Below are 23,563 nucleotides of genomic sequence, written 5' to 3' on the forward strand. Positions count from 1 at the left end.
TGTTTTCCATTCTGGAAGAGGGAAGCAGTGCCACGAGATGTGACTGCAAATGCTCCTGCCCTGCTGGCCAAGAGCTGCGGTGCCCAGCACTGCTCCCGAGCAGCTCAGACTCAGAGGCCTTGCTGGGGTCCCCCAAATGCTGCATCACCCCAGTTAAAGGCTATGAAAAGGAGGAAGGATTTTAAGTCTCTGTGAAACCTCTTGTGAGCTTACATGGAATTTCCCCACCAGGTTCTAGTTACCTCCTAGAAGGAGCCTGATTCCCTTCAGTAAATCCCCTTCCAAGGTTCACATCTGCAGATGTGGCACCTGGGGCTGGCTTTGCTACTGGATCCTTTACTTATCTCACCCCTTCTAAGCACCAGTTCTGAGTTCACTTCAAACCTCCTCTGTTTCTACAGACAAGTGCTAACAGCTAATCCCTACCTCCTCCAGATCCAAGCCTCTGGAAAAACTGTATTTGCAGTATTTTTACTCCTCCTGAGCCTCTCCAGCAAGCCCCTCTGAAAATCCAGGATGCCTTTCTGTCATCAAGCAAAGAACAGAGTACAAACATGGGACTCCCTCTGATCACTCCCACTGGCCCATGGATCCCTTCCACCTTCTTTACTGATGGCTTCTGCCTCCATCAAGATTAACTGTCCCCAGGATCCCAGCATGAGGGCTATGGGGAGCAGGCAGCCTTGGGGACCAGCCTTCTGGGAGGCAGCAGGAACATCAACAGGCTGCTGGACCCTCTCTGTAACTGCCCTGGTCTTCCCTGCTCTCAGCCCAAGCTGAGGGAGCTCTTGGCTACAGGGGTCTCCTTCCACAGACAGATGGAATCCCAGGAAAAGCTTCCTCCCTGTCCTGCTTCCACAAATCAACAGTTTGGGGTGGTTTTTTTTGTGGCTGGTGTCACCCTGCATTCAGTCTCTTCAGGCAGCACATTCTCATCATGCTGTTGGCCTTTAAAGGCTCAAGATGCCAAGGAATCACTCCAAAATTGAGAGAATGCTGCCAAGAAAAAGCAGCATCTGATCTGTGCCCCAAAAGCTGTGTTCTGTCAACAGTACTGCCCACCCAGCCATGCCAGGGCTTGGCCCAGTGGTTTAGATTTGATGAGCTGACAGGAACAAGCCTTCACGTGCTGAGGATGTACCTACAAGTCACATCTCACTTTCTGGTGCTCCAGTCAGTCCTCATCCACCTGGACACGGACCATCTGTCAAGCTCCCATGCAGTTCCACACCACAAAAGCAAAGTGCTGCACACGCAGTTGAAATAAAAAGTCAGAAACTGACAAAAATGTTTAATATTAGTTTTGAAGAGGAAGTGACCGTACTCGCTTAGATGAGAAAATAACGACTGGGTGTGTTTAGTGAGCTCTCCTGCCAACTTGTCAGCCCAGGGCTGTGGCTCTCCGTGAGGCCCCCAGGCCTCCCCGCTGCTGCTCTCTCAGCACGTGACAATGCAAACTCACTGGGACACAAAACACAATTGCCGTGGGAGCTGGCGCGTGGAGGCTGCGCGCGGGTCTGCGCTTGGCTGCCGCTCTCGGGCCATGGCACATGTCAGCAGAACTGCAAGAGAAGGGAGTTTAAACCCCGATTAGAAACCTCGCTGCCGAGGGGAGCTGTGGGTCGTGCTGCCTAGAAGAAGGTAAGGATCCAGGTGATGGGCTGGTTTCAGAAGCTGGCAAGGGCTCGGGGGCCAAAGGGAGCTCCCGTTTGAATCTCTCGGCTGTGGCTCTTTGGCACTTTGTAGTGGCACCGTTTCTGCTCGCCACTGACCAGGAGATTCCTGCTCACCCCCGAGCTCTGTGCACAGCATGGAAGAGCAGTTTTGAAATCCTGAATGTCATCACCACCATCTCTCAGAGGGAGCGTGGAAAGCACTGTGAAGCTGATCATGGAAGAAGGAATGTGATGAGGGAGCGGGGAATGTGGAAGTTGAGACTTGACCCCAGCTGCTCTGCAGAGGTGGGATGAGCCCAGGAGCTCTTGCCTCTGTGCTGAGAGGGAAGATCACTCGCTAGAGCCAGCGAGAGTTTGGCAAACACCTCTGAGCAGCAGCCAAGTGCCTGCAGCAGGGTGGATGCAGCCCCCCAACACCCCTCAGTGCCAGTAATAGCCTTGGTGTGCTACCTTCCAGCGATTCCCACACTCGTTGCACACGACGAAGGTGGTCATGGGCTCATCGGAGCTGCGGGTCTGCACCTGGGGAGGACAAGAGAGAGGTGAGAGCCCAGCATCACACAGGCCCCTGGAGGACACAGGGAGCTCCCCCCCTCCCTCTGGCCTCCAGGGATTCAGGCTGGGGTCACAAATTCAATGAGAGACCGAGGCTTGGAAGGGCACAAGGAGCTTTCCTGTAAAACAAGTCTGATTGTTGCGTTATGCACAGATACACCTGTACGTCCATCATGACCCCTCTCCAGCCTGACACTACCTGAGTGATGTCTTTTGGGGCAGCAGATTTCCCTCTCACTCTCTCTGCTGCCCATTCCTCGTGGGTGGATCCAGAGATGGATGTACCCACAGCCAATTCCTTCCCAAACTGTCCCCCAGGAAGGGACGTGGCCAGCAGGGAGATGACAAAACCCTCAGCCTCAAGCATGTGCTCCCCAGTCACACATAAAAAAGCACTCAAGCCATTCCCATTTGCAGACCAGTCCTACATCCTGGCCTCACAGGAACACACTCTGAGTTACCAGGTTCTGCACATTTCCAGTCTGGTTTGTATTTGAGCCACTAAGGAACTCCGATATTTAACCCAGATGTGATTGCTGCCTCTGACTGGCTCTTGCCAGAAACACATACTTTACTAAAAATCAGATTTTCATGGCATTTGAAAACCACAAGGCAGATCTACACTGAAAACACTGGCACTCCTGCACAAGTCAAGCAGCAGAACTGTGCCAAGGGGTAATTATGATGATCTTTGTGTGTACTTACCCAATATGCAAGAGTCACAGTATTTGCATGATGCAAATTAAGCATTCTTGCAAGCATGCTGAAAAGCTAAATTCTGTAATTCCCCCCCAACATTACCACCTGCCTTCCAACGTGCTCATAAACACCAGTTCATCTACTTGGGACTTACAGCATCTCATCACCCACTGGAGATTTTACTGGAAAACCAATAAAAATAGAGAAACCCTCCAGATATTTCTATTTAGAAGATAACTGTTGTCTCCTGCCCCAATCCCAGGCAGCTGGACTCCAGTCCACTACAGGTGGAGACAGTCCTGTGTGCTGGCACAGCCCAGAGTGCTTCCAGCTGACTTACTGGGAGCACTGGCAGAGTGAGGCCTCTTGCCTGAGCCAGCCCATGGGATGCAAGGCTGCTGCTGAGCCAAGGGAAACTCCCAGGTCAGCTCCCTGGATCTCCTCTGTGTTTGCATGTCAAGTCCAAGCATTGCAGGAGTTTCACTCGGCACTTGCACACGCAGTTCATGCACACCCACTCAGTAGCAATCTTGTGGCTGCTGGTGCATTTTTGGGTATCTGCACATTCTAAGCCACTGACTCGCAGCAAAGGCACATTTATCTCCTGATGCCTGGCACAAACATGGGAACTAAGAAGCACTGGTAATGCACAAGGCTTCCAGCAGCTGGCCATAGAGAAGAAAAATCCTCTGCCTGCTCACATCACTGCTTTGTGTATTCCTTTTGTTTCACCTGTTTCATGCTGCTTGATTTTAATGAAGTTGGGATTTGTCCAGCAGCAGGTTGTCTACATTCTTAATTTGCACTTTCAATACCATCAACATGTCTGCTTTGGTTTCTGCAGTCTCTCCTCTATGCTCCCCATTCCTTTCTCATCTGAATCCCAGCATTCCCAGCACCTGCTTTCGATGTAGAGCACTGCTGTACTTTTGAAAAGCTTCCTTATGGCTGCACAACTCCTGCTCTTGTACAAATGAGCCAAAAAGACTTACACAAGCTCCAAGGAAACATGTGCAAAAGCACATTTTAGAGAGCCTCAAGTGTACAAAAGGGCCCTGTCCACCAGTGGCAACATTTGTGCCTGCAGGGCCTGTCACAGAGCAGCACGAGCTCGTGACCGTGACGGATCGTGTCCTGTGCAGAGGTCAGTGGTGTGCAGGCTGTAGGAGCAGGAAGACTAACCTGGGTGTAGGTGCAGTTCTTCTTCTTGCATTTCCCACAGGTGAAGAGGTCAGTCTGCGTCCCTCCTGTCTTGGCCATCTGATGTTCCCGGATTGCTTCTTTTGTCATGGCTTTCCTGATCTCTTTCAGCTCATTACTGGCCATTTCCTTTTAAAAAAAAAAAAAAAAGGCAATAAAAAAATCACATCTGTCCAGTTTTACTACCACACCCACTACAGTAGAAGCAGCCAACAGGACAGGGTGGCCTGACAGAAGGGCATTAAGACACAAAGCCTTCATTCCTTGTTTCTGGTTCACACCCAGGCCCCAGTGATGACCTGAAGGCTCAACAGACTACTCTTCACACTGCAAACCCCACTGCTAGCTCGCTCCATGCACTCTGGCAGCAGCTACTGAGAAATCTGCAACCCTGGAAGCAGCCCAGCCCTTTGCCTCCAGCCAAACCTCAGGAAATTTTCCCTCCAAGAAGCAAACCCTGCTCCTCGGGCTTCCTCACCTCCGAGGTCATCACCGCGATCTGCTCGGGGGTAATGGCCCCACACAGCACGTTCTTTTTCAGCTCAGGATTTTTGGAGTCCTTCAGGTTGGAGATGCGGCTCCTCACCCGGTTCTTGTATTTCATGTCAGTGTTCTTGACATCTTGGTAAATGCGTACAGGGCAGTCAAGGAGTCTGCAATCAACCCAGAGGCCTCAAGCACTTCCCAGCCACCCATGAAGAGCAGGGAGTGTTACCCACTGGCAGGACACAGATGAAGGTGCTGGGACCCAACGGCAGCATCTGCTCTGGGAGGTCAGTGCTGGAGTTGAGAACTGGTTTATGCCAGAGTCCAGGGGCCTCCAGTTCAGACTTTTTCACTGTGCTGGAAATAGTTATGCTCAGGTTCTTCAGCCTGCTCTTTCTCTCAGCAAGACAGCTGCAAACCCCTTCACTGAGAGAGCCCAGCTCACCTCCTACCCTACAGCCCCCAAAGGGAGCAAACTCCTGGCTTATCTCACAAGGACATGGAACTTGATCCTTATTGCTCCATCTTTCCCACTGCTTTTGTCTAAATCAGCACACTCTCCTTAACAAGGAGCACAGGGAAGTTGCATGTATTTGGAAATAGAGTCAAGAGCAGGGAAGAGCACACTGATGGGAAGGTCAAACTAGGGATTACAGTCCCTGAGCTCCCAGCACCACACTGGTGGTTCCTTAGTGACCCAGGACTCAGCCAAGCAGAGCTGGAACCAGACCCAGAACCCTGACAAGTTGCAGCAGAACATTTACACAGATTCTTTTTCCTTTGAGCACACAGATTTCACTCCTGGAGGCATGCAGGCCCTCGAGGAAGGGCTGTACAGTAAGGATATACTCTTCAATCTGGGCTGCTATGTGCTCGCAGTCAGCACCGATGGCGATGTAGTCATCTGTAAGACAGGAGAAACAGGAGCTTCACTTTACAGCAATCAGACAAGAACTAGAAAGTGAAGCAAATCCCTGAACCCCTGAAGATTAAACTTACAGCCAGACCATCCCCTGCTGCAGAGCAGAAGACCCCAGGTAACCCACGTTCTTAACACCCACTGCCTGACACGCTGTCGTGCCTCCAGCTCAAGCCAGATCCCTGTGCAAGTGTCTGAAAAAGCAGCCAGTTCAAAGAGGTGACCAGTGGCTAGACTGAGCTGCTAGCAATAATCCTTTGACAAGGCTGCTCCAGAATGGCATATTTTAGCTGAACTGGCACTGACTTACATGCAGAAGTCTCTGTCAGAACGCTGCTGGAGCTGTGAAGCACTTCAGGCAATGCAGGGCTCCCCACAGCACTTACCATCAGCCTGCAGAGCTGCTGTCAGCATCTCTCTGCATTTGTTGCGGACGGCGTCGCACGTGATCGGTGCCGGGGGGAAGGTGGTGATTTTGGGGGTGGTCGGAGTCTTCGGAGGCTCCTGCCTTTTGTTGGAGCTAAAAGAAAAACTTCACCTGTCAGAATGTCTCAGTTCGGGCCACTGAGAGCAGAGAGGGGAGCAGCAGGTATGTGGCCAAGCATCCTGTTGATCATAATACAGAACCAGTCAGAGGAACACAGTGCAAAGAGCTTTGCCCCAAATCAGCACAGAGCACAACACAGCAGCCAACACCAGCAGCCCAGGCACGAGCTCTCCTGTGGACACTGCTGGCTACCAGCAGAGGTTTAGTCCATGAACAGCCTTGCCAACCATCTTGTGTTATTCAACATGTATCAGCTGCTGCACCACTGGCCATCAAGCAAAAATATTAGTGCTGGACACCACCAGTAACTCAAAAACACTCAGACATCTGAGACCATCAGTGCTCTCTCAGTCTGGCAGTGTAGTGCAGACCCAGGGTACTTCTTTCCTCTGGCTTTGCAGAGGTACACAAATGCTCTCAGCAGAAATTGAGCAGAAAGCACCACTGAAGTTAATCTCATTCTTTAGCACCAAGATTTCAGCAGCAGGAAAGAGAACAGCTAAACGAAAATGCACTCCAGCTCTCTGCAGCCAATAAGGAGTGCAGCATGCTGCCTTCTGAGGCAGAAATCAGAAGCCAACACCAGCCCCTCCAGAAGAAGGAGCTGCTGTGCTAAGGAAAAGAAAGAAAAAAAAAAAGAAAATGCCTTCTTCAGCTCTGATATTTAAAAAAAACAAACAACAAAGCATAACACATAAAAGGACCTTCCTTTTTCCTGTAAGCTGAGCAAGACAGATTACTCATCTCACAGCACAGCACCCCTACACAGCCACACACGGCTCACACAGGTGCTGGGCTAGCACAGAACTAAGAAATACTGCTTTGCTCTCAAAAATAACTTCATTTCCACCTGCAAGCAATCACGGGCACAGGCAAGGGAATGCAAACACCTGCCTGCTGGGGCTGACTCAGTCGGGTCACCTGCCAGGGGAGCTGGATGGAGACCTGCCTGCACAATTAGCACATGATGTGGGCAGGCTGAGTCACTGCTGCAGGGTCTGCCTGCAGAGAAGGAGCTTCACTGAGCAGCTCAGCTGGGTGTGCACCCATAAAGCCTAACATCTGCACAGGGAGTTAGTCAGCCCTGCAAATATTGCTGGTAAAGGATTTGGGCTATTATGATTCACAGATGATTTTCTAGAGCTTTGTTCTCCCCCTTAAATCTAAGCAGCAGAAGAGCAATTTTTCTTCAGCAGAGATTGCCCTGGCTTTGGTGACTGGGCTGTAAAATGCACTGTATTTATGGCCAATGCCTGGTAACATTAATACACTAAAGAGACAAAGGGGAAAAAAAGAGAAACCCCGATATTTCAGCCATGCCATGCTGGCAATATCTCCTTGAATATCCAAGTGGCTTGACAATTTTTGTTAAGCTAGGTCACTACTGCCAGTTTGTTGCCATCAAAAATAAATCTGTTATGAACAAGCACTTCCACTACACTGTCCTGGAAGGGATTAGTCAGCCCACAGAAAAACAGTGCTAAGCTGGAAACCTTCCGATTTTGCTGCCACACAAACTGAGCCAGACAACTTCAGAGACTTATCCTGGGAGTTTCTGCAGCTAAGGTCATATCCAGTCTGGCTAAAATCCCACAGATCATCACTGGGGCTACTGGATTTCCGCAGTTCAGAACCTGGCCAGGCCCTTTCCAGAAGCATCCACCAGTGAACCTTCAGCAAATTGTTCAGGTCACCAAAGCAGAGGATTAATTTCTTGCTCAGATGAAGGAGATGCATTCTTAACAGGAAGATTATACTGTGAGCTTATTGTGTTTCTCTTTGACCAGTAGCTGAATAAAACCATTTTTTACCAGCTAGTTTTACTGGTCGGCACTGCAGCAGCCTATTAAAGAACAGATTTGTGTCCAAACAGCTCAAAACATTCAACAGTATTTACACTGCAAATGTTAGAAAGAGAAGAAACAACTTAGCCTGTAAATAATCAATTAGATGATGATGATTTTCTCCCATTTGGGATGTAAAAATTGCCATCAGGTACTTTTGTGCTTAAGAAGCTACACACAGATCACAGGCAGCACCCATGGGGGGTGTATACACTGAGTATACACAAGTCAGGAGTAACCCATCTGAAAATCACAGCTGCTCATGTTGCATAAAATAGTTTGGAAAAATGAGACTTCCCAAAGGACAAAGGCAAAAAGCCTAGAAAACCTACCTACAATAAAAGGAAGGACTGAAGGAATTGAGGTGGTTTTTGGCAGGGAAAATTTAAAGGAGACAAGTCCTGAAATTCCTTACAAAATAAGATGGTAGGAAAAAAAGCCTCCATACTAGCTAAAGACAAAAGAATGTAAAAATGGTCTTAGCAGACAAGTTTGGATTGAGACTGAGTTTCAGTCTGTAAAGGTGAGTTATGAATTGGAAATACTGCCAAGGGCAGCTGTGGAAATGCCTTGCTCTGAGGTTTTTTTAGGATTGTCAAAGAAGAGCTTAGAAAAAAGCCCGTCAGGGACAGCTTGGACAGAGGCTGTGCTGTGCTGGGGAGGGGTAGCAGGAGAAGTTTCCCTGAGAGCTCTTCCAGATTTAAATTTTGTCTGTTTGTCAACAAAGGACTCCCAGAGCAAAACACTGTGTGAACTCAGTGAACTCAGTGTGAACTCAGAACACTGACCTTCACCACATTCAGTCCTTAAAGCCAGGTCTCCAAACTAATACTTGCAGAGGTAATACTTGATTTTCAGGAAGGTTCTATCTGCAAATGCCATCGACTTAAATATTTAAATTTTTATTTCCTGGAGGTAGAAAAAATCTAGTCAAGATGCATGGTAATCCCACTCCTGTTAGTTGATGAGGAGAGACACATTTGCCTACATACAGACATGTCATACATGCCCTGAGATAAGAGCTAAGCCCTCACAAATTAGATGAAACAGATTTCTCAGCCATTCCAAAGACAGAAAATTATTTATTAAGGTTTAGAGGTTAGTTTATAAATAGAATAGTTGGGAAGTAGAGCTCAAACACACCTAGAAGACTTATTTCAGGAAATCCTTGTGGTTCACACTGTTCCTGTTGAACAGGAGAAAGAGCTTGTAAATCTATCCAGGCAACAAAAGTTTATGCATAAAAAAAAGGCTATGCTGGAACAAAATGGTGGCAAAGCAGCAGCCAGGGACTGCAAGCAGAACTCAGGGCTGCACTGGAAGAAAATCCCACAGAAAAGCTAAATTCAGGCCACAGTTCCAAAACCTCCTAATAAAGGCAGTTTACAGAATCCTGGAAAAGAAAAAGCTCCTGCTGCCAGAGACAGAAACACAAGACACAGCCCATTAACATGGACTACTCCAAGGGTCTGAAATTCTACAGCACAACAGAATATGCTTTGGATTAGAGCAAGGCAGCATCTAAATTCACAGGTGCCAGCTCCATGCTGGCTGGCTTAGAGCCTTCAGGTCTTGTAGTGATAGCTCCAGTCACTACAGAGGGATTTCTACATCTGTGCTCCAGAAAGCAAGTTTCAGGCCAAGAGCTGCTCAAGCATTTCTCCCTGACAGAAGAGAAAGGCCTGGCCAGAATCTATCAGAATAAATGGCTGAAATATCTGAATACAAGTCGATCTCTTTGGTGTCTTGACTGCAGCCTCATCTGAACCAGCTATCACACACTGAGCAACCAGTCAGACTCCATCACAGCCTGTGCTTCAAAGAACAAAGACTCCTTGCTGCTAATAAATTACTATTTTTTTAAGGCAGACTAGTAGTTTATTTTGCAGGACTGGAGAATAAGCATTCCTGCCTCTGGAAATTGAGCCTGGCTCAACAGACTGACACCAGGAGTTGGCTGCTGCTCCTGGTCTGTGCTACACTAATCCATTGGCTTCTGTTCATCCTTCATAGCCAAGGGAGGGCTTTGCCATTCAGAAGATGGAGGCTGAATACATCTAAAAAGCATCAAGGATTAAAAAAAACCCCAGAAAACTGCAGTATCTGCAGCACATCAAGGCACAGGGGAATATCAGCAGCACAAGCCAGAAAACTGCACTCCACACACCCCATGATACATGACAAAGCAAGGAGGCACTGGGGTTTTGCCTCTGTGCTAGAGCCAGGATTTCTGAGTGAAATCACACACAGATCCACACAGATCTGGACAGCCCTCACTCCCATGCTGCACTGCATCACTAAACTCCATTCTGGCCGTGGAGTCTCCCCAGTGCTTTCACTGCAATACTCAGCAACTCCTTTTTTCGCATTTTACGGAAGCGAGACATCAAAAGATACCAGTCAATTAAAGTCATGGAGCTCAGCATCAGCAGCCTCCTCCATCAACAGCTCTGTTGTTGAGCTGCAAAGGCTCACCCAAAGTGTCAAGCCCTGAGACAGCTCATCAAAACAGAAAAAAGTCACAAGAAAGTGACCAACAAGGGCTGCAAACATGGAACATCCTGCAAAACAAAACAGCAGGACTGTAGCTTGAATATTCTAAATCTTCTGTCAAACTTGGGAAATTGGATAAATCACTTAGGAGCCAAACCTATGAAGCACACACTCTTCTAGGATCTGAGGCTGAGAGAAGTCTCTGGAATAAAGCTTTAAATCCCGTTTTCCCCCTCCCCTGTGATCACTGTCTCCACTCAGCAACTGCAGTCACAGGCAGTGGAAACAGGCATGGCAAGGAGCAAAAGCCTGCAGCAGACCTGCCAGCTGGGGGGACATCAGCCTACAGGGAAAAGGAGATTTCTGCTGGGATTTGTCAAGGACAAAGAAATGGCAGTTTTACTATAGTAACATATCAGTCAATCCCATCCATCACTTGAGACTACAAAGGTCAAAAATAATCTTCATTCTAAGGAGTTCAAAGTTAGAAATAAGCAAAAATATATAAAAATGCAACATGAAAAAAGAACAGAGGAATGCTTTACTAATAGAGAAAAACAACACATAATCAAGAGTAAAAAACAAAAGCATAAAATAAGATGTGAATAAAATTTAAAAACTCACTAAAGCCACTGTATTTTGTAGATATATATTTCTGCATTATAGTTTATTGATAACATCACACAGATCAACCCTGAAGAAGAAACACTTCCAGTGTCTCTCATCAGGAATTTCACTACCCAAAACTCCCAACTCAGACACTTAAAAATAAAAATTAAAGTAAGGTGCCTTGAGAAAATTTAAATTCTGTAACAGTGTCATCTTTGGTTAAAGGGAAGCATTACCTCTGGTCTCTTGAGTTACCAGTCTCCTTGGAGGAAGATGTTGGCAAGGACAGGTTTTTCTTTTTCTCCTCACCTTTTTCCTCAGAAGCATCTACATTCAAAAGAAGAGTAAAGGGTTCAGAACTGGTCTTTGTGCTACAGCCCTGCATACACTCATCAGTGTCCTCACACTACCTAGTGTTGGCCTAAGGCAAGTTATTATTCTCCAAAAAGAATCAGGAGAAAGAATGCCTTTATGGCCTTCCCCACTTTACAACAGATCCTTTTCTTGCCTCTAAGTAGAACCTAATTCAAACAAAAACTTTCCTCACCAAACTAGAGAGCCATCACCTTCCCTGCCTGGGAGATAAGCCTTCTCACAAGACATGCCTCATCACAAAAGTGTCTTTCAGAGACACACAAGCTGCTGAGCAGGGATCAGATCAAGTTCTCTCAAGCACCATTAAAAGCAGCGTTTCCAGCCAACACCTCCTGAAGGGCCAGTATGGGCTGGTCCTTCTGGGAGTACAGTTTCTCCTGATTCCCAAGTGCTGCTGAAAGCCAACAGCACAACCCTGGAGAGGACTGTCATGGCACTGTAGAACAAGTCTGACCCAGAGCTAAACTGTCTGAGCCTAATACACACCCAGCCTAATGTGGAGGTGACAGTCCAGCCAGGACACAAAAGCAGTGCCTGTGACGCTCATCCAGCCTAGCACGAAACAGGGAGCCCATCACTGTGAAAGCCTCCACAGCTGGAAATGGTCCATGTGAATTTATCTACAAGGTGGTAAACTAAGGTCCTTCTCCAACTCATCAGCTAAAATGCATTCCAGCATTCCCCTTTCCAAACTGTTGCACAAGGCTGACAGCACATACTGTGTTAAGTGGGGTCGGTCGGAGGGTTCAGAGCACAGATATTGTTTCTACAAATAATGCTGCTAATTATTATATGGACAGGTACATGTTACTAGTCCTGAAGCTTTCAATGCTCTTCCAAGGATGAGGTGGCTAAACAGGAGCTAAATCCAGAGGGATGCATGGTAGGACACAAAACTTGAAAGACACAAGGGTGGAATTTAAAAAAGGCTGATTTGCTGGAAGATTTACTGATCTATTCAGATCAGTAGATAAGTTCTTCCAAGAAAGCCAGCCTCCCACTGGAGCAAGCTCCTTCACAAGCTCAATCTGATAGAAACACCCTGATTTCCTTACCTAGAAGTTTCTTCCAAGATTTGATGAGGGATTTGGCAAGTGATATCACTTCTTCATCTGTGCTCTGCTTCCTCAGTGCATTTACAGACATCCCAATGCGGGTGGACTGCAAGAGAACACTCGAATCAATCACTCCAGAACAGATTCGTTGTTTGTTTCTAACTGAAATCTGAAATACCCACAACCAAGTCAAAGTGATGACCAAGATATGAGTATGCAAGGACTTGCAGAATGATTCTACGATCCTTACAGCTTTGGAAGAGTGGGATGACACTCTCCAGTTTCTTAAGCCTATCAGAAGAAACATCCAATCACCCGAATCCCTCCCCTGCACACCTCTAAGTGACATTCAAGCTTCGAGTGAAAAACTCCAAGATGCATCTTGAGCTCCAAATTGTAATTCTTTTCACACCTCCCCAGTGTCTCCTGAATATTACCATTACAAAGATCTGAACTTCTCCCAGGACTGCCCTTTGTTTGCTACTTTTATCCAGTATCTCCTCTTTTTGCAGCCTAAAAACAAGATTTGAGCAGTTACCCACACTTGTCTCATTACCTTTGCACAAGTTTCAGGCAGCACATGGTGACCCAGAGCTATTTAACTACCAGTCCAAACCCCAAGTTCAGCACTATTTTATTGGATTTAATGTTTATTTTGATCCTTTGCATGAGGCAAGAAGTGTGAGGAAATCTATTATTCAGACAACACGTTGAACTCATCCAGATGCAGACTTCAGCTTTTCACCCTACCTGTGCAACTCACCTGCAGCAAATCCAAAGTCATGGGCATACTCTTCAGTTCTTTCAGTAAATCCATTGCACCTTCCTGGAGAGAAAAAGAGAAACAGAATGAGTGTCTCAGCTTTTAGTAAACAAATGCAATAGCTTGGGAACAGACTCAGAAAGCTGGATTCAAAGGGAAAAACACCAACAAGTGTTCCCTGGAACATCAGAAAGCTTCCTGCTGGGATTGCTGTTCTGGACAGACAGTACATCCTACAACCTGAAAGCACCTGAATTATTGGAATGGGCAAAAGAGAAGAGGACTGGACTGCTACAGATCTTTGCTGGTGCATGGTACAACTGCAGCATTAGTTTATTACCCTCACCTGGCAAGCTGAACATTTTTAACACATGGGAAATACACTCTGAAGCAACACTGTCCCCTCAGCACAACCACTTGGCTGGTAGGAGTAATCCTACTCTCAAACTCACTATTTTTGAGGCCCTGAGAAAAGATAATATACTCACAATAACAATTTAGCATAGTTGCAAGAACTTCAGTCACCCACCTAAAGCTCAGAGCCAGAGCTAAAGTATCCTCTTTCTACAGCATGAAATTCCATGTAGCTGTTTCCCAGTTTTCATCTTAATACCCCACTCTGCTCAGGACAGGAGCTGATACCAGAAGCAAAGCCATCAAGCTGTGACGCTGAAGAGCTGGCCACTTGACAATTATTCTATGAAGTTTCCTTATATCATCTCTGCACCCCAGAACCCAAGTCCAGAAAAAAAATATCTCACTAGGAATCTGTAGATACCTAAAACTGGCAGTCACTCAGAGTCACTAGTGGTAGTCACTAGTCTCTCTCCAGCAGATCCCAGCCTGTCTCCATTCAGCTGGCTCTTTCTTCCCAACCCCCTTCCCTCAAACAAGGCTTCCAGTGTTCACATTTAGCAGCTCATTTACAACACAGACCACTCCAAGCCCAGTTGCAGCACAAGGCCTGCACAGCCCATGACTGAAGGGAAGCGAAGCCGCCTGCACTGACAGCCCTGTCCTCAGATCCCGTCCTCCCTATGCAGAAGGGCCATTTCCCACTCACCCCAGAAAGCAATCCAGCTGCAATCCACCCTACAGAACAGATGCCAAAACCAAAGCAGAGTCAAAGCTTTCAGCATGCACACAAGCAACTCACACCAGCACAAACCACATTACCGTACCCAGAACGACCGACTTCCCCCTCAGGCAGTCTCACACCTTTCTGTTCCTCCAACAGACTCCACTACATCCAGCCCTGAACACACAAAGCAACCCGGTGATTGCTGTCTCAGAAATGGGGCCGCTTGGCACAACGCAGCAAATGAGGATCCACGCAAAAACTAGGGCAACAAACGGGTACTCCAGGAAACCGTCCTGCAGGAAGAGTTCTCAGATTAGCCCCCACACAACGAACACGCTGAGGGTTCAGCACCATCTCAAACACCAGCCAGGAGGAAATGCTGCATAGCCCTCGTGTAAGAAGCTGCCTCTTCCCCAGTGAAGAGGCCTGTGCAATTAGCAAATTCTGTAAAGCTGCTCCTTTCCTATTTCAACACTGGCACTGAAAGCCTGCCACCAACAAGAACAGACATCCCAGGCTGTGCTTTAGCCCAAACACACTTCCCTGAGTTGTTAGAGCAGGGACACAAGTGACAGCGCTCACCCGACCCACGGCTGGCAGGGCCAGTCCAGCATCCAAAACTTCATGTGATATCAGCACCGAGTATCCCACCACATGAATACCACATTCCTCTAATCCCTTCTGCTCCTCACCCATCACCTCCCATCCACCACAGCCCTCCCTGGCCCCAGAATCCTTCTCCCCCGCCCCAAAAACACAGATGTACAGCCTACCTCAGTCACAAACCCTTGTCATCTTCCTGCCTTAGCACTTGCACGATTCTGCTTGTGCTCCCACGAGCACTGACATAGCCCATTAAGCAGGGAAATACTGGCTACTGTCCCCCCAAGCAGTGACACCGGTCTCACCCTGTGAGACCCCCGGGTGCAGACAGCAGCTTGGCCACCCTTCCACTCTCCAGCGGCCACACAAGTGAGCACAAGCGGTGCCGGCATAGGATGGGGATGCAGGAGGCAAATCCATCAACACTGGAGCCTCAGGATCCCCCAGGGCGGATCCCCCTTCCCAAGGGCTCCCAAAGGAACAGGAGAGGAGGGCTGAGGATGCTCCCCTGGAGGAGAACACCCTGCAGGCAGCACAGGGTGAGCCCCGGCGTGCTGAGATGGGGGCAGGGAGTGAGTGAGGCCTGGGATGGGGGGCACAGTGTGGGGACGGGGGGTTCCCAGAGCACCATAAGGGGAACAAGGAGCTGCCCCCCCCAGTTACGGACAGTGGGTGGACCCCACGCCTCCGCAATGGAAGGGGAAGGGAGAAGGAGAGCAGGTCTGGGGGAGGGATGCCCACCCTGATGGGGGTGAGCCTCTGTTCCAGCACGACAACGACGCGGGCGGCACTGAGAGAGAGGCCCCCAAATGGGGGCTAGGGAAGGGGAGGACCCTCACAGGCTGGGGGTCCCTACAGCACGGCAGCGAGGAGGGGGAGCCGCGACCGCCAGACAGAGCCCGGTGCAGGGGGCGGCTCCTCACCCCAACCGGGCTGCGGGGGCCCGGCCGCCGCCACTCACCGCGTTCTTCTTGGCCACCATCTTGTCCAGGCGCCTGGCGATGCGCACGATCTCGTCCTCCCCGCCCATCGCGCCGCTGCCCGGGGCCGGGGCCGGCCGGGGGTCCGGGCGGGGGGAGCTGCGGCCGCTGCCCGGTGCCCACCCGAGCGCCCGGTGCCGCAGTCGGGGCGGGCGCGCGCGGGGCACGACGGGAGTTGTAGTCCTGGGGGCGCCCGCCCCGCCTTCTGTCTGCCGGAGCACCGCCCGGCGGCAGGACTACAGCTCCCAGCGCGCTCCGCGCCCGCACCGCGCTGCCCCGCCCGGCCGCCGCGGGGCGCTGTAGGGGTGCGGTTCACCCCGCGGTGGGTGGCTCCGAGCGGGGCCGGGAGTGAGCGACCCCCGGTCACCGCCCGCGGGGCTGTCCCGGGAAACAGCAGGAACAGCCTGTCCCAAACTGCTGGGGCGAGTCCAGAGGAGGCCACGGAGATGCTCCGAGGGCTGGAGCACCTCTGCTCTGGGGACAGGCTGGGAGCTGGGGCTGTTCAGCTTGGGGAAGAGAAGGGAGACGTTACAGCCCCTTCCAGTGCCTAAAGGGGCTCCAAGAGAGCTGGAGAGGGACTTTGGACAAGGGCGGGGAGTGACAGGGGAACAGCTTCACACTGACGGAGAGCAGGGTTAGATGGGATATTGGGGGGAAATTATTCTTCCCTGTGAGGGTGGTGAGGCCCTGGCACAGGTTGCCCGGAGAAGCCCCATCCCTGGAAGTGTTCAAGGCCAAGTTGGACGGGGCTTGGAGCAACCTGGTCTAGTGGAAGGTGTCCCTGCCCATGGCGGAGGGGGAGGGGGGTGGGAATGGGTGAGCTTTAAGATCCCTTCCAACTCAAACCATTCTGTGACTGTCATCCGTGGCTGCACTGAGCCCCTGGAGCAGCGCTGGCCCCGCTCTCCGGATAAACCGAGGCGCTGGGTTGTGCCCCCCGCACGACCTCGGGGACTGACCACCAGTTACCAGCGGGGCTGGCGGGGTGGCAAGGGGCCGGATGGTTTGGGGGGGCCCAGGCTGGACCCCCCTGTAGATGGCACTCGTACACTGTGCGAGGGCAGCGCATCCCCCGGGAGCTGCTGTTGAGCGCTCTCGCTCCCTCCAGCTGGCGCCTGGCAGAGGGAAAACTCCCATGCCTCCTCCTGCACAGGCGCCTTCCCAGCCCTCACCAAGCACCGACGTTTCGGAGAGAGCCCTGACTGTGCTGGTAAAGAGCAGCCGTGTCCTGCCCCGGCGGGGCTGCAGATCATATGAAAGCACGGGGATGTGCTACGTGTGGCCTCGGGCTGCACAGTTAGGTCTTGGGAACCAGAATTCACAGTTTTCCGCTCCAACCCGTGCTCTGTCCTGGGGCAGCAGAGTCACTGAGGACAGAATCATAGAATCACAGAATCATTAGCATTGGAAGGGATCTCTGGAGATCATCCAGTCCAACCTGGCAAAGGCAGTGTCACCTAGGGCAAGTGACACAGGAACACATCCAGGTGGGTTTTGAATATCTCCAGAGAGGGAAGGATTGAACATATCAGTGCTAAAGCTCTGCTAGGTGGCTGTCCCCCAAATCTGCCCGTTAGGTACCTACAGCTGCCAGCTTGCTGTTCTTTATGGCAGCTCGCATAGAGCTGGACAGACCTCTGGGATCCCCTTGAGCAAGAGCTGCTCCCTGGATATGTGAGACAGTTCGGTCCATCCCCAGAACAGCAGAGTGTCCCCAGACCAAACCTGAGCTTCAGCCCCTCTCCCTGGCATGACGCTTTGAGCTACCTTGAAACTTCTTGGCTTGTCCCCATGTTTGTGAATGCCAGTTCCCTCCAACCCACCGTCTGGAGCCTCTGCAGCATCTGGAAAGCCTCCAACCCTTGGCAGGGTCTGGCTGTGGAGCGAGGGAGTGCCATTTTGGAGAGGCCCACCTCTGTGAGGGAGGAGGAAACAAGTCCCAACAAGGGGACCTTCTGGAGGTCCTTGGAAGCGGGCAGCTGCCTGTCCCGTGTGTGGGGTCGGGTCACGCCGGTCCTTGGCGTCAGAGACACGCTCGAGCGGCACTGCTGCCACTGTGCTTGTGGTTTGTAACACTGCAACACGAAGATGGTTCCTGACCACAAGTATGGCCGGGGACGTGTCTCAGATTCCAGAGCGCACAGTCACCGATGCCGAGCGCCGTCACCCCATCGCTCCCAGCCTGCGAGCAGGAACCCGTCACCCCTCCAGTGCTGACCCCCCACCACGACCACCGGCCTTGCCCGGGCCTCACCACTGCCTGGCTGGCAGCGGGTCCCTGAGGAGCAGGATGGCATGAAACCCTCACGCCTGCAGCCCCATCTGCCTGCCAGGCATATCCCCTGTCCCTGCCCACCCACGGGCACAGGCTGGCTCTGCAGCCCAACCCTGCCAGCTCTGCTCTTCCCAAGGGTTAACAGGACAGGCGTTCTGCAGAACGGGGAGGGTTTCTGGCTGACCTTGGCTGGGACTCAGCGGTGGCGTCGCTCAGCCCGGCCCCCCGAGTGTGGAGCCGGTGGCCCGAGCACTCCTCGAGCCTGGGTGGAGGTAGATCCAGAGGAAACTCCACCTCCGCGGGAGCCAACCTGCTATTGCAGGAATTCCCAAAGAAATTCCCGCATGGGCTGATCTGTCAACAGATCCATGAACTTTCTTTTACCTCTTGTGAAAGCAGCTACTTGAATGTGCTAAAAACAGCAGGGGTGAGCCCATCGCTGTAGCGAAGCTCTGGGGAGAGGCTGGGAAGGGGCTTTAGCTGACCCCTGCACACCAAGAGGCACCCTGAAGGTCTCTGTATGTGGTGCCTTGCTGGCAGCTGCCCTCAGCAGGCAGAGCTGGGGGAACCAGGAAAAGTTTCCTGCAAAATAAAACCCCACAAAGTCTCACCTGGTTTTCCCACTGGGCTACAGTATTTCCCAAGTGACTCAGAAGATTTGTTTGCAGTAGAGGGGCTGGATCAAGTCAGATGAGCTTTTCTTGCTTCCAATATCCCCAGTAAGTTCAAGCCACCATTATTCATTTTGAAATCAGCCACCCAAACTCCACCCTTTCCCTGCTCCCAGCCACTGGAGGCTTGGTCTGGTCCACTTTTGGTAAGGCAGAGATGACTCAGCCTTGTCCACCCACCCACCAACCATGAAACCCCCAGGGAAGCTCTGCCCTGAGACACCCCCTAACTTCAGGGATGCCCACATCTCCAGGTCCTCAGCCTTGGAGTCACCACTCGAAGGACTGGCTGTCCCAGGGTGACACGCTGGGCTCTAAGCTGGTAGTGAGTGACCCCATCCAGGGAAGAGTGACAGCCAGTAGCTGGTAGAACCCAAGCTAGGAGATGGGAGCAGCTGCTGTAGGCTTTGCCAGAGCAGTACTTATTTTGGGAAGGGGTTTTGATGCGTCTTCCCTCCTTTCCACCCTTGTGAGCCTGCCTTGGCAGCAGCGGATCACTCCTAGCTCTAATCCTCTAACCATGCGCTTGTGCAGCCCCAGAATGGAGGAAGGGATCTGCCTTTTTCCCTCCTCCTTGCAGCTGTCTAATATCCTTAATCTCCTAGCCCTGGCACTGGGGACATTTGACCCTGGAGGCCAAAATCCTCCACACAAACACTTAGGAAACCTGGTTAATTTGATGAGAGTGGTGTCTCACATTTCTGATTTGCAGACCGTCCTGCTTTCTCCTTTGAGGAGCCAAGGGACCTCTCCACGCCTTGCCTTGTGGCACCAGCCCTCCTAAGACAACGGAAAGCATCGTGGTTCCCAGAAGATATTGTAGGATTCACCCATACCACTCTGAAAGAGCAGCCCACAGAGGCTCTGTGTCCTCCACTCCCCAAAGCCTCCCACTGCATCTGTCCCGGAGCTGCTGGTGAGCAGCCTGTGCCTGGGGACACTGCCATCTGGACCTCCTGGGACAAGTCCTGCACCAGGAAAGGCTGCAGGATTTGGCTACAGTGGGCAGCAGCTGTGAAGAGGAACGTGGCCAGGACCACCCTGTGTGGTAGCCCAGCCTCTGCCACCCTGCAAAACAGGGAGCATGGAAGGGAGGACATAGAGGAGATGATGGCTCCCCTGGGCCCTGCTCATCATGAGTGCCAGGGTGGAGTTTGGACCTCCAGCTTTGCAGATGCTCTTCTGAGACACTTTGGATATTCCCTAAACCTCTTCCTCCTAACAATTTTAATTATACTGGCTGCTGTTCAAAATAATAATGACAGGGAGAGGAGTCAATGCTAAGCAGCAGCCTGTCACGCTTCGTGAGGTGCCCTCAGGGGACACCGGGCCAGACAAGCAGTCAGCCCAGAGCTGTGCCAGCCAAGTGGGTGCCGGCTGCCACACCAAGCCAGCCACCAGTGGGCTTTGGGGTCTGGGCTGGCCTCTGTGTGAGCGTGAGAGCGTGTGCAGGCACTCAGGTCTCCTTTCTCTCCCCCTCTCTGTCTCCTTTTATTTGCCTCCATAAAACATAGGAAGTTCAAGCCATTCATTTTTCTATTTGTGTCTCCCTCCCCACGCCCCGGTTCCCTCCCTTGCCCCCTGCAGCCTCTCAGCTCGCTGCTTGCCCAGCATCCTTGACCCCGAGAAGTCTGGTGTGTATGCACTTCCCTTTTGGCCCATGGAAAGCGCCACTCTGAACTGGTGCCTTGATAAGTCTGCTGTGGGAAGGCAGGGGCTCCTGGGCTCCCACACAGGGCTTTCCCATGTAGCATTTCCTATGCTGTCCCTGCTCCCCCACACCATCTCCAGACCCGGGCAGTCTCTCCGGATGGCGGTGCCCCTCCCTGGCAGCAGGTCTGTCCCCCTCAGGATCCTGTGACTTGCTCTGTGTCAAAAGCCATGGCATGTGGAAGGAGGCGTCCTCCTGAGGAGGAGGATGTTTGATTGGCTTCTCATGGGCTAACATAGCACCTGTCAACTCACTTGCAGCAAAGGATTGCAAAGGGCTTGAACCCCCCAGCCCCTTCCTCTTGGCACTTTTGCAAGCAGAGCTCTGAAACACAGTTTAGGATCAAAGGGATCTGTGTCCTATCTGCAAAGAAGCAAGCACGTGGCAGAGCAGACTGGACTGGGGTCAAGACCTAAGAGGGGCTGGAAACTGGGTTTGACTGGCAAAGAGGAGGAAGGAGAGGCTCAGCAAAGAGGGCTGAGACCTTTTCTCTGAAATACTCCCCTCGAACTTCTTTGCCAAAGGACAAGAGGCCCTTGGTGCATCAGCTGTGGTCTGGTGGTGTGCCAGAGGGCGAAGGCAGCATGCTCCTTGTCTCACTGCCTCCATCGCTCCCTTTGAAGCCCCCTGGACACCCCTTTGCCCTGTGCCATCAGGACAGCAAGGCCCAGCAGAGCCAGGTCTCCAGGGTTGCGCCCGCTGCTCCCGGCAGTGATGGGAGCACAGATAAGAGCGCTCTCCCGCTTATCGCCCCATCAGCGGCGCTGCAGCGGCTCCGCTGCCCCACCGCCGAGCACCGAGCCCTGATCTCATCAGCGCGCCGCACACTTGCAGCTCGAACAATAACCTCCTTCCCTACCCGACACAATTCCCAGAAATGCACAGCCTCCTGCTAAAGCCTCCCTGGGGGAAAGCATGCCAGCCGGCCTGTCGGCACCAGCACGGACATCGCTGCCAGCCGCTGGCAAACGCAGCCTGCTGTGTCCCTGGCGAGGAGGCACCTCTGCAAAAACAAGAGTGTGCTGGGTGTGGTGGAGGGAGAGGCCAAGCTGGAGTCCTTGGGGCCACCCAGGAGCTGGCCATCCTCAGGAAGTACCTTTCCCTCTGGGCGTTCATGGCCAGGTGTGTTGCCCCGTCCCAGCCACCCTGTTTGCAGCCCCTGGCTTGGGTGCTGTCACCCTGCTCGCTCCTGATGCCTGCTGGGTTCACAAAGGGGCCGGGGGAAAAACCAAGCCTGACTGCCTGAGCTGGGAGGGTAGAGACAGGTCTCTGGGTACTCCTCACCCCAGCAGGGAACTCCATCCTGGAGAGGCTTTTCCGCATCTCAGAGTATCCCGTGACTCAGTCTGCCAGAGCCTTTCCTCGCCACAGCTGAGTAATTGCTATTGCCTCTTCCAGATTAAATATCTGGACACTCAGGCAGGCATGGCTGGATGCTCAAGGTAGGTATTTACCCTGCTGCAGCTGAGCTGGGAGTGGGAGAAGGCCCCTTAAACTGGCACAGCCATCCTTTCTCCAAGGGCTTCCTCTGGAGCTCGTCAGCCGGTCTGCCCATACACAAGGCCAGATGTGCCATCCAGGGAGGGGCAGTAGCAGCCCTGCCTGTGCAGGCAGGGGCACAGCAACAGACCTGCAGCCTCAGTGATACAGCAGATATGCCAAATCCCCACACAGAAGGTGCAACACCAGCACCATCCTGCAGCCCACATGGATGGGGAACAGCACCTGGCAGGGCACAGTGGTGTCCCCAGTGCAGGAGGACCAGCCTCATGGTGTCCCTTACACGGGATGCATTGTTCATGAAAACACATGGGGAAGTCCAAGGAGGACAGACTCGCTGGCTGCATCGGGCTTCCTGCCTCCTGGCCCCGGCTGCCGCCTGACATCATTGCTCCTGGTGGGAATGGCCACCCTGGCCCCGCTCGGTCCCTGACATTAGCCAATAATTTCCTGACCTCCTGTCCGGCTTTTCAACCTCCCACAGCCCCCCATGGTGTGTAGGCCTTTGTGCCTGATGTATCTGAGGTACATAGATAGCCGTGCCTTTTGCAACCGGACCTGTCTATCTCGCATTGGCCTTTTTAGCCACCAGCGTGCTGGTAGCAAATGTGGGTAGAGCCCTTCCCAAATCTTCGTTCGCGAGGCTTAGCCATGAAAAATGATGAAAGATGAATCTGAGGTATATAGATATGTAGAGAGATATAGATATAGATATAGATATAGATATAGATATAGATGATATAGATATAGATATAGATATAGATATAGATGTATGCTTGACTCCTGCCACCATGGCATGACAGCTGGCAAACCTGCGTTCTCTTCCTCACTACCATGGGCACAGCCCCATGAGCTCCATCCCTCTCATCCTCCCATCCCACTCATCCACCGACAGATTCAGTCCAGACCAGGAGTATGTGTTCTCCAGAAATCCCCTGTTTATAATGACAGGGGCCAGGAAGGCTGAGCAGGTGGAATGTGGGGGGAAACAACACAGGTGTTGGAAGGGTGATTCCTCCTGTGAAGCACAGGAATGCACCATGCACCGGCCCTGTGGAGGCACCGACCTTCCCACCATCCTTGTATGTGCCCAAGTGATAGCAGGCTCTGGGTGCAGCATGTGCTGCCTCACCCACCCACCCTGCACACCTGGTGTGGGTTTTTCCAAATACACAGACTTTGTAGTGAAAATGTGGAGGTCCAGCAAGCCTCAGGCTGTTGCTGCACAGCCTCCCTTGCCTTGCAGCCATGAGGTTTTTTCCCTGGGTGACTCCTCATGAGCAGAGCATAACCTTGGGCTGATGCACTGCAAACCTGCCCTTGTCCAAACCCGCTGCCATCAGCATTTTGCTGCAGCTGCTTCCAGTGCTGCTCTAAGAGTTTTTCCTTGCAGCCTAAACCCCCACCACTGGCTCCGTCCTTCTGGCTCCAGCCCACAGGGGATGGAAGGTTTCTCCTTCCCGAATACAAATATAACTGTAATCTGCTAAACCCTGCTGTTGATCCTGACTGCATCCTCCT

General features: G+C 51.7%; 1 protein-coding gene across 4 annotated transcripts; it reads right to left on the minus strand.

Annotated features, from left to right (window-relative positions):
• Positions 1-1,258: 1,258 nt before the first annotated feature.
• On the minus strand, positions 1,259-16,048 carry TCEA2 (transcription elongation factor A2). Of its 4 annotated transcripts, none has more exons than XM_027646011.1 (10): positions 15,867-16,048; positions 13,222-13,284; positions 12,459-12,564; positions 11,265-11,355; positions 5,922-6,055; positions 5,464-5,520; positions 4,609-4,763; positions 4,113-4,259; positions 2,127-2,198; positions 1,259-1,562 (listed from the first exon to the last, which is right to left on the minus strand). In XM_027646011.1, the coding sequence occupies exons 1-10, from the start codon at positions 15,933-15,935 to the stop codon at positions 1,554-1,556; spliced, it is 903 nt and encodes a 300-aa protein (XP_027501812.1). In that variant the 5' UTR covers positions 15,936-16,048; the 3' UTR covers positions 1,259-1,553. The 4 variants fall into 4 exon arrangements, with proteins under 4 accessions (XP_027501812.1, XP_027501813.1, XP_027501815.1 ...); XM_027646012.1 differs by lacking the exon at positions 15,867-16,048 and adding an exon at positions 14,438-14,554; XM_027646014.1 differs by lacking the exon at positions 15,867-16,048 and adding an exon at positions 14,403-14,453.
• Between the last annotated feature and the right edge of the window lie 7,515 nt (positions 16,049-23,563).

This window comes from Corapipo altera, unplaced genomic scaffold, assembly GCF_003945725.1.
Source record: "Corapipo altera isolate COAL_440 unplaced genomic scaffold, ASM394572v1 64, whole genome shotgun sequence".
Lineage (NCBI taxonomy): Eukaryota > Metazoa > Chordata > Aves > Passeriformes > Pipridae > Corapipo > Corapipo altera.